The sequence below is a fragment of the Acanthochromis polyacanthus genome, chromosome 11, assembly GCF_021347895.1.
Source record: "Acanthochromis polyacanthus isolate Apoly-LR-REF ecotype Palm Island chromosome 11, KAUST_Apoly_ChrSc, whole genome shotgun sequence".
Classification (NCBI taxonomy): Eukaryota; Metazoa; Chordata; class Actinopteri; family Pomacentridae; genus Acanthochromis; species Acanthochromis polyacanthus.
Genome location: NC_067123.1, coordinates 11,821,916 through 11,836,968, shown reverse-complemented (window position 1 = coordinate 11,836,968; position 15,053 = coordinate 11,821,916). Strand labels below are relative to the sequence as shown.

The 15,053-nt window shown below is 38.6% G+C and overlaps 1 protein-coding gene and 1 gene segment (V, D, J or C); one reads left to right on the top strand and one right to left on the bottom strand.

Moving 5' to 3' along the window:
• Positions 1–3,219: 3,219 nt before the first annotated feature.
• The window catches only part of LOC110972704 (stonustoxin subunit beta-like), a 33,607-nt gene continuing 21,773 nt past the window's right edge, over positions 3,220–15,053 (top strand). The window contains exons 1-5 of one of the 4 annotated variants that reach the window (XM_051956058.1): positions 3,220–3,394; positions 5,500–5,596; positions 6,106–6,382; positions 8,169–8,252; positions 9,323–9,974. In XM_051956058.1, coding sequence (XP_051812018.1) covers positions 6,112–6,382; positions 8,169–8,252; positions 9,323–9,849 — 882 coding nt within the window. In that variant the 5' untranslated portion in view covers positions 3,220–3,394; positions 5,500–5,596; positions 6,106–6,111 and the 3' untranslated portion in view covers positions 9,850–9,974. Of the gene's footprint in view, positions 3,395–4,014; positions 4,122–5,435; positions 5,597–6,105; positions 6,383–8,168; positions 8,253–9,322; positions 9,975–15,053 lie in introns of those variants that run through there. The other 3 variants (XM_051956057.1, XR_007945236.1, XM_022223062.2) reach the window with 3 other exon arrangements.
• On the bottom strand, positions 11,822–13,751 carry LOC127536236 (Ig kappa-b4 chain C region-like). The segment is given in 2 exon segments: positions 11,822–12,251; positions 13,031–13,751. Coding segments are annotated over 2 exon segments (534 nt in total).

Here is a 15,053-nt window from a genome sequence, read left to right as displayed (position 1 = left end):
GATTCTGCAGTGATCTTTTTGCCTGGAGTTTGTATGTTCTCCCTGTGCGAGCGTAGGTTTTCTCACAGTTCTCCGGCTTCCTCCCACAGTCCAAAAACACGCTGAGGTTAATTGGTGATTCTAAATTGTCCATAGGTTTGAATGCAAGCATGCTTGTTTGTCTTTATATGTAGCCCTGCGATAGACTGGAGACCTGTCTACGGCGTCCCCTGCCTTTGCCCTAAGTCAGGTGGGCTCCAGCACCCCCGCGACCCTTTTGAGGATTAAGTGGTGTATAGATAATGGATGGATGGATTCTACAGTGCAGCAAAACAATCATGAAATCTGTACAAGAAGAAATTTGATCCTTAGAATGAAAGATTTGTTAAAAGCAATATATAATTTCATTAATTTTCTTTAAATGTGTCCCACAGTTGATGTATTTACAAAACTAAACTCACAGACAAACAAATGATTACTAACACATTCCTGATCAATAATCTGAGAAAGTTATTGATCCATTGATAACCTGTATCATCAGATTGATCCAAGTCCCTGTTGGAGTCAGTCAGAGCATTTCCATAGAGAGACACTTTGCATCAGCAGCACCATGCTCCAGTGCTCTGGGAGACTTTATAGTCCTGACACTTGAACACTGGATGACTGACAGCTGTCCTCCATGACAACAGAAGACACAGAAATCCTCCTCATCAAAAACATGACTTTCATCTTCATCTGGACTCTCCTCTGCTGCTGCTTCACAGGTAAAGTCCAGAGAATCAAACTCCTCTATCAACATCCGTCCCTCTGAAATGAAGCCCACAAAACCATGACTCTGCTTTCTGTTTGTGTCTCTGTATCCTCAGAGTCCAGAGGTCAGATCACAGTGACTCAGCCTGGATCGGTGAGTTCTGCTCTGGGAGACTCTGTCACCATCAGATGTACATCCAGTCATGATGTTGATCCTGGATGTGGCTCATCATCACCCTACTACCCCTGTTTATTCTGGTATCAAAAAAAAGATGGAGAATCTCACAAACTGCTCATTTATGGAATTAATCATCGAGCATCAGGAACTCCAGATCGTTTTTCAGGCAGTGGATCAAACTCTGACTTCACTCTGACCATCGGTAGAGTTCAGGCTGAAGATGCTGCAGTTTATTACTGTCAGAGCATCAAAACTCTCAACAGTCAGATGTTCACACAGTGAAAAATCATCGTACAAAAACCCCCTTCAGTCAAACTCGAGAAGCTGAACTGAGACTCACACGTCACTGAACACACACACACACACGCACACGCACACACATTGCTCGATGGGCCAGCTCCATCATGAAGGACCCCTCCCACCCCTCAAATGGACTGTTTGTTTCACTCCCATCAGGGAAGAGACTGCCAGCATCAGAACCCACACATCAAGGTTCTGCAGCAGCTTCCTCCCACAGGCAATCAGACTGTTGAACACCCTGCGGATACAACACACATAGACCCACACATACACCCATCACCCCCAGACTCAAAAATATACACAGAGCACATTATACATGTACATGATATTATGTACACAACTACTACAGACTTTGTTACACTGTTCTATGTGTGATTACATAACTACAGTGTTAACTGCAACTTGTGCTGTATTTTTTATTATTTACACTGCATCACAGATATTTATGTTCTATACCAGGTATAACTGACCTGTCCAGAGTGTCCTCTGCCTTCTCACCAAGCTGGGATAGGTTCCAACACCCTCTGCAACCCTAATGAGGACTGAGCGTTGTATAGACAATGGATGAATGAATGGATGGGTGAATGTATAGCTACCACTTATGCTGCACTATGTACAATTATATTATTATATTCTACATCGTGTATAATTGTCACCTACACTAAACTATGTATAATTAGCATAACTAATCTTCTTCCATGATCATTTGGGGCTCATGTATATTATACTGTGCATAATAACAGATTTCTGTAGTCACATTAATTTCCCCCATTGTCACCCCAGTAGTGAGTATGATTGTGTCTGATGTATGCTTGTGTTTCTTTTAGTTTAGTCTTTTTAAAATTTATCTTGTATTTATTCTTATTTTTTAAAATACTATTAACACTTTTATTCTGCACTGTGAAATGGATGAGAGCTGGTAAACACAGACAGACACACTGATCCAACCATGAACCATTTTATCAACCCTGTAAACAAAAAAAAACAGAATCGTATTGAAATATCCAAACGTGAGCTGTCCAAAAAGTATACAGCTCAGGTTTAAATGTTATCAAAGAGTCTTGGAAACGTTTGCATTCAGGAAACAGAAGATGAGAACACATGACCATAAATAACTGCAAGATATTGAAATGAATGGTCTTTCTCCTCTTCTTGCCGGTCTTGGTGGCTTTGGATGCCACCTTCTTAGACCTTCTTGGGTGCTGGCTTCGCTACTTCTGGCATTTTCCTCCAGCTTCTCTTGAAACTGTGACTTCCTGCCGGTCTGAACGTTTCTTACAGGCGGCTCATGCCAACTTCACTGCACTGTCATTCACAGATAATTGGCTGAGCTGTTGTAGTCGTACTGCGCATGCGCCCTGGAAAGAAGCTGCCCTGAAACGCAAGCATCTCTGAAGGATTTAATATCTAAATGCTGAAAAATTTGGAAGAGCCACCATGTCACAAAGTTATTTTGATGGAAAAACATATTTGAGAGTCACAAAATACAGATTTTTCAGAAATCAGATTTCTAAATTGGATCAAAACTAATTGCTTCAGTTAACTTGCTGAAACTAAACTAAGAAGAGCTCAATCATCCTGTTTTGGAAATAATTAACTTATTAAAGCTCCAGCAGCTGTTTGCAGCTTTTTGACTTCTTCTGTAATAATTTACTTGAAGACTAAATGCTATGGATGTGTTGAATTGAATGAATGAGTGGGTCGATGTGTGGACAGAATGATTTAAAGTCCTGTTTGAAGCATTAAAAAGCAGAACTAAACTAAGCTGTTTCCTGAAATCCAGTAAAATCCTGACATAAAAGATCTTCCTTCATTTCTGTGGACATTCACTGCTGGATTCCTCTTTATTCTTTCTTCTCCAGATGTTTCCAGAACTAGATGAAGCTGGAGCTTTGAAGGATTCTGTAAATTAAATCAGGAGACAGATTTTCACAAAGTTTCTCATTTGACCAGAACTCACTATAAAGCTTTAACATCACGAAATGTGGATAAAGATTCCCTCCCTGCTGAATGTGAAGCTGCCTTCAGCGTTCTTCCACTTCCATAGAACTGTAAAGACATTTTCTCCGCCAGAGCTCTGGTGTCGGATTTTTGCAGTGACCTCAAACGCCTCTCAGTTGTTTCCTGCTTCAGCTTTATTTTCACTTTGCTGAACTTTGAGATACCGATCTTTTTCTGTGGGTGAAGGTAAGAAAAGCAGCTTATCATTCACATGAACCCACGGTGCTCTTATGACCCGGATCTTTTCTGTTGGATAGAGAAAGTCCTCAGAGAGTTCTTCAGAGTAGAAATACTCCATTTCAGTGCTGCGTTCAAAGTCTGACGTGTTGCATTGTTCTGGTCTCGGATTGTTACTGTGAAACTCTACAACTTTATTTACTGGATCATACTATCCATTTGCTGCTCTGTTCTGAAATTTCAGTTGAAAAAAGCTTTTTTTTTTGTAGTCGCCACGTATTTCATCTGAAAGTATTCTATGTGTTTACTTTTGTGTTATTGTGACCTGCAGCCACACGTATTTCAGAACATATCACCAGTCGCCTTCCGCATTATCTTTTTATTTATTTATTTTTGTTAATGGGCTCAAAGTGATCAGAATTAAGAGTGACAGTCAGTCTGTGGCTGCTGGAGGAAGCAGTGCGTCCATCAGAACCTGCAGTTTGCGTCTCTGCTGCTCCTTCAGTCAGGTTTTAATTAGACTCAGTCCATGTGTTCATCTTTCATCTTCAAAAGGTTGAATCTTGAAATAATCAGTCACATGAAATCAGTCAGAATCAGCCTGTAAAATGTGCTCTTATTGTGAAACTCTGTGGGCCGCTTCCTCATAGGCGGAGTTCTGACTGCTTCTAGGAAACAGATCACAGTCTGAATGTCGACTGCAAGCTTTGTTTTTCTTCAGCACTTTGAATAAACTGTGAGTTTGCTGCTTTAACGTCAGTAATGTTGCTGTTTGTTTCTGCTCTGGGATGTTTCTACATGTTCACTTCTTATTACACCACAAACTTTGAATCACTGCTGTTTTCAGTTTTTCTCAGCCGCTTTGGTACGTTTCTTGAATAATCCTCAACATTTGCAAAACACTGAGTGCATTTCTCAAAACATTTCGTAGCAAAACACCATAAATTAGCTGCAAAAGCCAGTCTTTTGCTCAATATCCTTAGTTCATCTCTCAGAAGTAAATATCTGTTACAATGAACATGTCAGATCAGAATGACAAGTCCTTGTGCCGTTGTGTGGATAAGACAGTCAAATTGCTTAGTCATGTTGTCATTATAACAGTTTACTTTGGAGGGATGTTTTGATGTAAACTATGGCTAAAGTTTTAAAGCCAATTATTTTAAATTGTGAGTTGCACTTTGCCCTAATGGGGATCAAGCGGTTTATAGACATTGGATGGATGAAAGTTACACATTAGTGTATGTGGGAGATTGATTGCAAGAGACTGGACACGATTCACATTTACGCCTTTACTAGTTTGTACTCTAATTTGTAGACAGACCACGTCATTGCGATACAGAAAGGAGAACAGCGCTGCATAGCACAATGGGAAAAAAACAGCAGTAGAAATGTGAACATAGGACATTCTCCTTAGGGAAAACTGTACATGCAGTGCTGTAGGAATTACAGTGCAGTCTTCCTACACCTCCTGATGTTCCTGTCTGTTGGACTACAAATTCTTATTCACATCACAAATATCTTCTCTTGCGTCTTTGAGCGATTTTAGAAAATCCTAACCCTTCACACCATTCCCTTTGTAGAGAAATTTAAGATTCACCTGGGAACAGTTTCAGGACAGATTTAGAAAAAAAGTCTACTGGAAATGTATAGAAACATCTTTGACATATTATGATAACTTGTCCAACCATTCTGCATGTAAAAACTTATGCGATGACCCAATGCCTAAATGTTGTGGGGGGTGAGACTATTCAACAGAGATCCATTACTATACATTTTGATCAACATGACATAAGCAGTTGATAATGTAGGAAACAGCAGAGGATTGAATATAATCATATGCATGGATGTACCAAAGCACTTCCAACTTGCTTAAAGACTAGAGAAACTGCTTTTTTGATGCACACAAGTGACGTATTGATGAAGTATTGATTCACTTTAGTTGATCAGTTTGATTAGCGGCTGATATTTCTTTGTTTAGAATACAAACTGCTTCATGTCTTCTTTTTTTTTTTTTTTTTTTTACTTTTGGTTTCTCTGTGAGTCACTGCAGCTTCATGACTCCATGGCTGGACTGATAGATGTGCAGCAGCTGATCTTTGGTCTTTGTGTCTCAGAGTGACGGCAGCCTGCAGACACAGAGGAGGATTTTCTCTCAGACCTGGTCCAGACAGCAGAAAGCTGCAGAGAGAAGCAGTTCATGGAAGAAGCTGAGTAAGTGGAGCTTTGATTCTCTTTGATTAAGACAGATAATTATTAATCCTGAAGGAAATTCTTTTGCTCGATATTGTTCAGAAAACAAAATGGCGCAGCAATAAACCTGAAGTTACCTCCATAAGCTCAGATCCTGCTTCTTTGTCCAGACCTCAGAGCTGTGTTCATGGTTCAGCCTCCGTTTTAGATCAAGTCTCATGTAAATCAGCATCACATCAGTTTGCTGCTCCGTATAAATCAGCTGATCACAAGTGTTTGTCCAAAAGGACTTTAACAGATTGAAAACATAGATAAATATTCAAATACAGCAGAGAAACATCCAAGATGGCAGCTTGTATTACTGTCAGTAGAAATGTTATTAGAAGAATCCTCACAGAAGGTTTAGTTTTGCTCTAAACATCAAGACATTTGTTGCAGTAATGTGCTGTTTAGTAACAGTCAGTGTCAGTGGACATAACAACCTCCACTACACCAACAACACAACTGTTCTTTACATATTCTTTTGACAGGAAGCCATGATGGAAGTGCTCAAAGACATCTTGGATAATCTGGGAGATGAAGAGCTGTCTACATTCCAGTGGTACCTGCAGCAGTCCAACAATGTTCAAGGCCTCTCAGCCATCAAAAAGAGCCGACTACAGAAAACAGACAGGTGTAACACTGTGGATGAGATGGTGCAGACTTATGGACTTCAGGGAGCTGTGCAGGTGACCAGAGTGGTTTTAGAGAAGATGCCCAGGAGGGATCTGCTGCAGAGTTTGCCTGCCAGCAGCTCAGGACCAGGAGGTCAGTCACAAGACAAGAACAACATGATATCATTACAGTAAGAAAAATGCATGAATGTGCTGCTACAGTTTGATAGAGGGCAGGTTCTGTCAGTTTTTCCTGTGTCCACATGTAAGCTCAGTTCCTCTGTAAAATCTACTGATCAACCCTACTGACTGAATGCTGCCCCTGCTGTTTAATTCTTGATATTACTATTGCAACAACACATCATCAGTAGGGTAAAACTAACCTGTCTCACGACGGTCTAATCCCAGCTCACGTTCTCTATTAGTGGGTGAACAATCCAACGCTTGGTGAATTCTGCTTCACAATGATAGGAAGAGCCGACATCGAAGAATCAAAAAGCGACGTCGCTATGAACGCTTGGCTGCAGCTCATACATAACTACTCAGTAGTTATGTATGAGCTGACCTTGTGTGGAAGCAAAGCATTACCCCACCTGTGCTCACCAAATTATGAGCCAGATCAGACAGTTTCTGAAGATTCTTCATCCATACTGTTTAGCTGGGAGTGGTCCTGCAGTTTACAACCAGAGGGATCCTGACCAATCAGCTCTCAGTTAGGGCAGAGCAATGTTGTTGAAGCAGCTGCATTTCAAATCACAAACCTTACAATTTAAATACATACTGGAGTTGATATTCACTGTATCATTCAGTGTTCATACAATTAGAACATAATACTTTACCATAAGATGGTGCTTTAAACTTTGACTATTCCTGTGTATTGTACGTAATCTGGTGTCATCTGACTCTGAGCTCACAGCAGCTCAAACTTATTTCTATTTCCACGACACATTCTTAAGTGCTATGACTGCATCAAATGTACGTCAGAATGGCCAGAAAAACATGTTAGTTTGCCTTCTACAAAATCAATTCGAATGTGGTAGGACATCTGGGTATTTTTGACACTACATTTGACATTATATACAGTCATGGAAAAAAATATTAGACACCCATGTTTTCTTGTTCATTTTGTTCATTTTAATGCCTGGTACAACTAAAGGTACATTTGTTTGGACAAATATAATGATGAACAACAAAAACAGCTCACAAGTATTTAATTTAACAGCTGATATCTAGCCATTTTCCATGTTTTTTTTAATAATAACCAAAATCAATTCTTACATCAATAGTTATGGCATTGTACTGCCAAAAACATTCCACGTTTTCTTTTTTTCTGTTTTAGTCACATGGTGCACACATTAGTTAGTACAGTACTTGATTGCATAACCATTGTTTTTGATGATAAAGGTGGTCTAATATTTTTTTTTCATGACTGTATGTTGGGACATACTGCATGTTTATCTGGCATGTTAGTATGTAGTATTTTATAACATTACATTATACTTTTAAACCATCAACAACCTTCTAGCGACACTGAAAATATCAAGTCTTCAGAGGATTTCTATAGAGCAATAAGGCAGCCATGTTGGTTCACTATTTTAAGGGAACACTGTTGTTGCATCCTGGGCTTAAGTCAACCCTGGATGACTGCGGCTGCTTTGAAAGACAGCCCTTCTTCCCTCTATAGCAGCATGATGATGAGGTGAAGACAGATCACTCTGTTCTTCAGAATGGTCTGGCTGTGCAAGACAAATATGTAAAAGCAACATTAGGTTTTACTTTGAAGGAGCAGTTTGGTGTCATAAAACCACAGTTAGCACCATAAACTCATCAATACTTTTGGACGTAAAGTCCCTTCTAAGTATGTTATAACTTAAATAAAAAGATAAATAAAAACAATAAGCAGTGGAGAATATAACATGTGATCTCTGTCTGTCTGTCAGTGCATGTCAGTGATGTTGGGAAGACTTCAGAGAACAGACAACCTTCTACCTCTCAGACTCAGGCTCCTCTTCCTCAGACTGAAGGTAAAACTGATGGATTCTTTGGTTTGTAAAGAAAGATTGCAGCAGTTCATCATGCCTGAAATGGACGCTGAGTTTACAGCCATGGCCATAAGTTTGGACACAAGTACCATGACGCTTGTGAATCTTAGAAAATACCACAAAATTGTCACTTACAATACAGTACACAACTCCTGAGAACTATATTAAGTTTCATATTTAAAAAAAACATCAAAAGAGTTTGGTGTCATTTTGTTTCTTACCAAATTCGGTTGTGAAAATACTGAATTTTTTTTGTTATTTTCTTCTAATATTATGTTTTGGGAACAAAGTTGTTCCAATTGTTGGAATTTATTGATAATATTATATCCCTTGTTGATTTGCTGACTAATTAAACTGGTGCTGTCAAAAAATATTAGTTATGTTCCGTAATAGACATCAAAACAGACATAGTAAGTCATGCTGTGTCCAAACTTATGGCCATGGCTGTAGGAAAGTAGGAAAGTTGTTTTGTACAATGCAAAAAAGTGGTTGGCTATGGAGTTGGCATAGCACTACATTATAGTGTAGGCGTAGCGTAATGGTCAGTTTTGTTTCTGACCATTACGCTACCATTACCCAATTTTCTGAAGTGGTGCCCATTTTAAGCTAGCTCAGAAAATTAAGCATTCTCCAATTCCACTCCTGTATCGCTGTTGTTCCTATGACTCCTTCATTCAATGTACTTTGATAAGGGCCCCAGTGAGCCCAGAACAGGGCTCCTGGTACAGCTCTCTGTCTTCATGTTCTCTAGCCTAAAGGGTCTTGCCCTAATAGGAACTCTAAGAACAGCTTAAATTGGAAGCGAAACTCACCTGTATTCTGACTGCCTATATCCAAATCCCTATCCTGCTTTCTCTGTTGCCCTTTCAGTCAGCTTTTTCAGCCACGCTCCTCAAAATGATCAAGATAAGTTGCTACATTATGTGTAGAGGTTAGGATGAAACCCCCAGGAATAAGTTTACACATTTACAATTCTGGGAAATCATCACAGGTTTAATACTGATCACATGATCCATCAATAACTGTAGCTTTGTGTTTGTTCTCTCCATCAGATTCCTGTCAACTCACAGTTGACACAAACACAGTAAACAGACACCTCAAACTGTCTGACAACAACAGGAAGGTGACATATGTGATGAAGGATCAGCCGTATCCTGATCATCCAGACAGGTTTGACTACTGGGAACAGCTGCTTTGTAGAACTGGTCTGACTGGTTACTGTCACTGGGAGGTGGAGTGGAGAGGAGAGGTTGAAATATCAGTGAGTTACAAAGGAATCAGAAGGAGAGGATTCAGTAATGACTGTGTGTTTGGATGTAATGATCAGTCCTGGAGTCTGATCTGCTCTGATCTTCATGGTTACTCTGTCAGTCACAATAACAGAGAAACACCCATCAGGTCCTCCTCAGTCTCTCACAGAGTGTCAGTTTATGTGGACATTCCTGCTGGAACTCTGTCCTTCTACAGAGTTTCCTCTGACTCTCTGGTCCTCCTCCACACCTTCAACACTATATTCACTGAATCTCTGTATCCTGGATTTGGGGTGTGGTGGCCTGGTTCATCAGTGTTTCTGTGTTGAGTTCAGTATCCAGAGTCTCCTCCTGTTAGCGAAACAGTGTTGAACAAATAGTTCAGTCTCTACATGACTTTGTCACTGAGAAACATGTTTTCAGATTCATGTATTAAATCTGTTTCTTTCTGAAATCCTTCTAAATGATTCCTTGATGTGGTGTTCTGGTCTTTTTCCAGTCAAATGCTGACAGTGAAAATCAGAATGTGGTGTTTCTCTGATGGTCACATCAACTGAAACCATTTCAGCTGCACAAAGTGTGAAATCAGAGAGGAAGCACTGAATCTACAAACTGCTGACAGACTTTCACACATTGTCGTCCAGTGAAAATCTGGATTTGTGCAGCCAGACTTCATCCTGATTTTAGTGTTTAAGTCCTGTTCAAGTGAAAGTTCCTGCATCAGTAACTCCATACAGGATCTACATAATATATGATCATTAATAAATGTGTGAAAAACTTTGTTGACTGAAGGATTTTATATTTTATGTATTTAAACATTTAAATCCAACCATGAGACAAATTCTACAGTTTATTATAATACAAAGGTGGAAAAAAAGTTTTGATCACCCTTAGCATTTTACACAATCTCAAATATTATCAGGAAATATTTGTGGAAAAGTCATTTTTGTGTTTCAAAAGGTGTGGCTGCATTAGACAGACACAAACAAATACAAATTATGTATTTTGGTTTATTGTGTACAAGAAAAAGTAACAAAACTGAATTCTACCAAACTGACCCAATACTCAAAAGTTCTTATTTTTATGGACCCAATCAATTTTAAGTTTTTAATGACCTTTTTTAGGATTTGTTTAGCATTCTGGTTGTGATTGTACTAAAAGAAATTGCACTTGAATACATAAGAGTGATTCTTAATGCAATATTTCACAAATGTATGGGTTGTCTGAAACATTGTATATATTCACATGACATGACAATATATATTAACATCAAAAGTGTTGATATGATTGTTATTTAGGATGTTTCATAATTAATTAATTAAATCTATTATAATAAATAGAGTCCCAGAGCAGCTTCCATGGTTTTGATGATCAAACACGAACTGCATGAAGTGAGCATGACTTCTATCTTTTCTATTCTGCCCACATGACCAAAACTGCTGCTTGGAGCTTTTTGCCAAAGTTATCTGAACTCCTCAGTTTCAGCATCTTTCTCTGATATGTTTACTGTGTTTTCTGACCCGAGATTATTTCAGTCTTTATCACAATTACTAATATCAGTCCAACATTAGCCTCAAAACTAAAGGAAACTGAGCTTTTCGAGTTATCACTCCTGAACATTCACATTAAACCCTGTTCATGACAGAAATTAAAATGAAAATTTAATTCTCACCTTGAATCTGCCCTAGTTTTGTCCACTCTTAGTTTCTTTTTCCTCGTTTTATTGTTTTGATCAGATTTTACTCAGCTTTCCTTATTATTTAACTCTCCATGGTTCTTCAGAGTTTATGATTCTTTTCATTTCATGCATTTACACACACAGTTGCTTGTTATTAACTTGTCTTCTTGTGTCTTTTTTTCTCTTGTACTACAGTTTTTAGTCTCTACAGGTTTTTGTGACTTTTGAGATGCATGTTTCTAATTCCAACAGTGTGTTCAGTGTTTGGTTCCCTTATTTATTGTGTTTGTCAGAGAAAGTGTGAGGACACCTGCTGGTCTGGTGGTGAGTAGCAGAGACTGGAAAAATCCATAGAAATACAAAGATGTGATAAAGATAGATAGAGAGATTTATTCATCCTTTTATCCCACATTATTCTTACATGCTTTACTGCATCATTGTATATGACATTTAATGAAATTGCATTTATTATGGTGTAGCATGACTATAAAATTTGTAGATTTGAAATTAAGAGATAACACATTTGATGAAAGAAAAAAATCTTCTTGGAAACATTTTTGATTTGAAAAAAACATCTTTATTATCTGAACACATGGACTGTGTAATTATGAGAAGGAACACTGAATCTTTACTGAGTCTAATAACAGGAAGAATGACAGAAACAGAGCAAACAGAGAACAGTATCAGAACAGAACCAGTGTGATGTTCCCAGTGGGTGAGGTCAGGACTGGGAACACTGGTCTCTCCTCAGTGTCTCTGAGAGTGGAGTCTGGGAGCCCTGGGTGGCCTCACAGCTCACAGAGCCCACCTTCCTCCACTGGTCTGCAGGGAGCCTCAGGGTGCTGCTCCAGCTGTAGAGGCCGTCCTCCTGCAGCACCCCGGGGCTCCTGCTCTCCTCCCAGCTGATACTGCTGCTGCTGCTGCCGTCCACCTTCCAGGACAGACTCCAGTCTGAGGGGAAGCCCTTGTTGGCTAGACACATGAGCGTGGCCTTCCCCTGCTGCAGCTCCTCTGTGGAGGGGGACAGCACCGTCAGGGAGGGACGGACATCACCTAGGAGACACCAATCAGCTTAGAGGATAGGGAGCACACAGCTGTCAATGAAACAGCAGCCACTTATACACCTTCACTGTGAGAGACTTGATTTAGTCCTTCAAGGAGTTTCTGTCAGATGCTTTTTCTGCTCCACCAGTCACTCACTCACACATTGTTTCACTTCCCTTCAACAAACCTCTCATGCACATCAGCACACAGAGAATCATCAACACGTTCAACTATGTCAGATACTCTGGAAATAAAAGCAGCAGATGTGGAAACATTCACACGTTTTACTTTAAATCATCAACAGTATGAAGTAAACATTACTTTAAATCATTTAGTGGAAGTGAGACAAAAACATCAAGTGACCACCATAAAATGTTCTGCACATGGTTTTCTATCATTTTTTAACTGTTCACATTATTTTAAACTGAATTTGAAACAAGATCTGACAAAACACAGACATCAGTGATTTTCTACATTTTTGTATTCTAATCCTTCATTACAGTCTGTGCGGTGTTACTTGAAGAACAACAATTCCTTCAATGGAAATTTGAAAAAAATTATGTGATAAAAATTTTAAAAATGTACTAATTTAACTTGACAACAATTGAAGTGTGAATGTTGTGTCAGAGAAATTATATCAAATCTGATCAAAGTTAACCTTCTTGAGGAGAAATGAAAACAGAAATATTGTAAAAAGCAAATTTAATTTAATAACTCCAACCATCATAAAGGTAATTTCAATACATTTTACATTATTGTATTTAGTATCAAATACAGTTTAAACTTACGTCCAAATTCCAGTCTGGTTCCTCCACCAAAAGTCCACCACAGTGATATAAACTGATTGAGCCGCCGTACAAAAACCTCTGACTGTAGAGAGACACGACTCTCTGACTCTGAAACAAACAAACTCAACACAAACAGTCTCAGTGAGTCAAACAGCTGCTTCACATGAAAATTAACATCATCAATATATAAATTTGGCTTCATTATTTTTTTAAATATGTGAAAATAAAAGTAAATGTTCTGGATGTAAAACACATTTCTGTAAAAAAATATTTTCAGAGACAATAAATCTATAAAGACAGTCAGGACTCATTTGTGATCAATAAACTGATGACGTGATTGATCCACTGATGATCAGCTCTGTAATGTGTTTGCATATGTGTCCTGCCTCTGAGCTCCACACGTTAAGAGGCCAGTGTTGATCAGAGTCTGTCCAGACCTTTCACAGACTCTGACACGCCCGCAGCACAATGATGATGTCCCTGACTCTACTGCTGGCCACCCTGGGGCTCCTTGTTCAGGGTGAGACTCTCTGCTGAAAACTTTGCTTCAGGATGCAGCAGCTTCACCACAATCATGTTGTGCTGTGATGGAGAAACACTGAAACAAGCAGCACTGACCTTCTTCCATCTGTTGTCCATGTTCAACCAATGATCCTCTTGTGTTTGGATGCTGATCATCTTTCTCCAAGCTGGATTTGTCTCAGTAATCCTTCTCCTCTTTTTCATGTTTTCAGGTTCATCATCAGAAATCATCCTGACTCAGTCTCCTGGATCTCAGTCTGTTGTTCCAGGACAAACTGTCTCCATCAAGTGTAAAGCCAGTGAGGGTGTTTATAGCGACCTGCAGTGGTACCTTCAGAAACCTGGAAAAACTCCAGAAATCCTGATCTATTATGATACAAATCGTTACTCTGGAGTTCCTGACCGTTTCAGTGGAAGTGGATCTGGAACTGACTTCACTTTGACCATCAGTGGAGTTCAGGCTGAAGATTCAGGAGTTTATTACTGTCAGCAGAGTGAAAGCACACCGTTCACACAGTGATATGTTGTCGTACAAAAACCTCCCTCAGTTGAAGAGGAACTGATCTGAATCAACAGCTGCACTGAAACACAAACACTCAGACTAATATATCCTTTACAATATAACACAATTACAATACTTGTCACATTATTTTTCACATTTTCCATTTTATGCAGTCGAAATATTTTTGTCAGAAACCAGAACTAAACAGAGACCCTCATTATGTCATACCTTTTTGCCTTCAATAATATTTTAATGCTACAACACATGATAAAACAAAAAGCTAATTGAAATACATACATTCAGCATTAGCATTTTGTTTTTCATGATTAATATTTTTACTGTTTTCACATTTTACAGAGAGACATACTAAGGCAGAATGAAGGTGAACACACCTCAGTAAATATTTTCGGAGTCTGGCCTCAAACAATAAATAGCATTTGCATTTAAAAAAAAATCTTTCTTTTGAAAACACCAAAAACTTTATTTTCTGAAACTGAGAGAGTAAAATAAACTATTTTCAGTTCTTAACAACACAAGAAAATTTTACACTGTTATAAATCTTACAGTTATGATGATGTCTCTAGAAATTAAACATTTTGAGCATCTTTAAGTTAAATAAATATCCTCAGCAAATGTTTAAATGGCACAATTCAGGACACAGATAATTGCAGAACTTTAGATGATTGTTATTTAATCACTTTGAAATGAACTTCAGGAAATCTGACCCTGATAAAACGCCAAAGTTTGTCCATTAAATTAATCTACTGTTAAAATGTATTGCAGTAACATATGACAGAAGTTCCACACTGATAACAGTGAACATTAATCATGTAACACTTTATCAGCAACATTACAAATCATAAAAATTACAACGTGTTAAAAATTTAAAGTGATTCTCTTGGTTGGTTTAAAATACTCCATTAGTTTCATGTTCAATCACTTTATGCAGATGACATCCTTTTTTATCTTTTGACATCTAAAGATTATAGTCAGTTATTA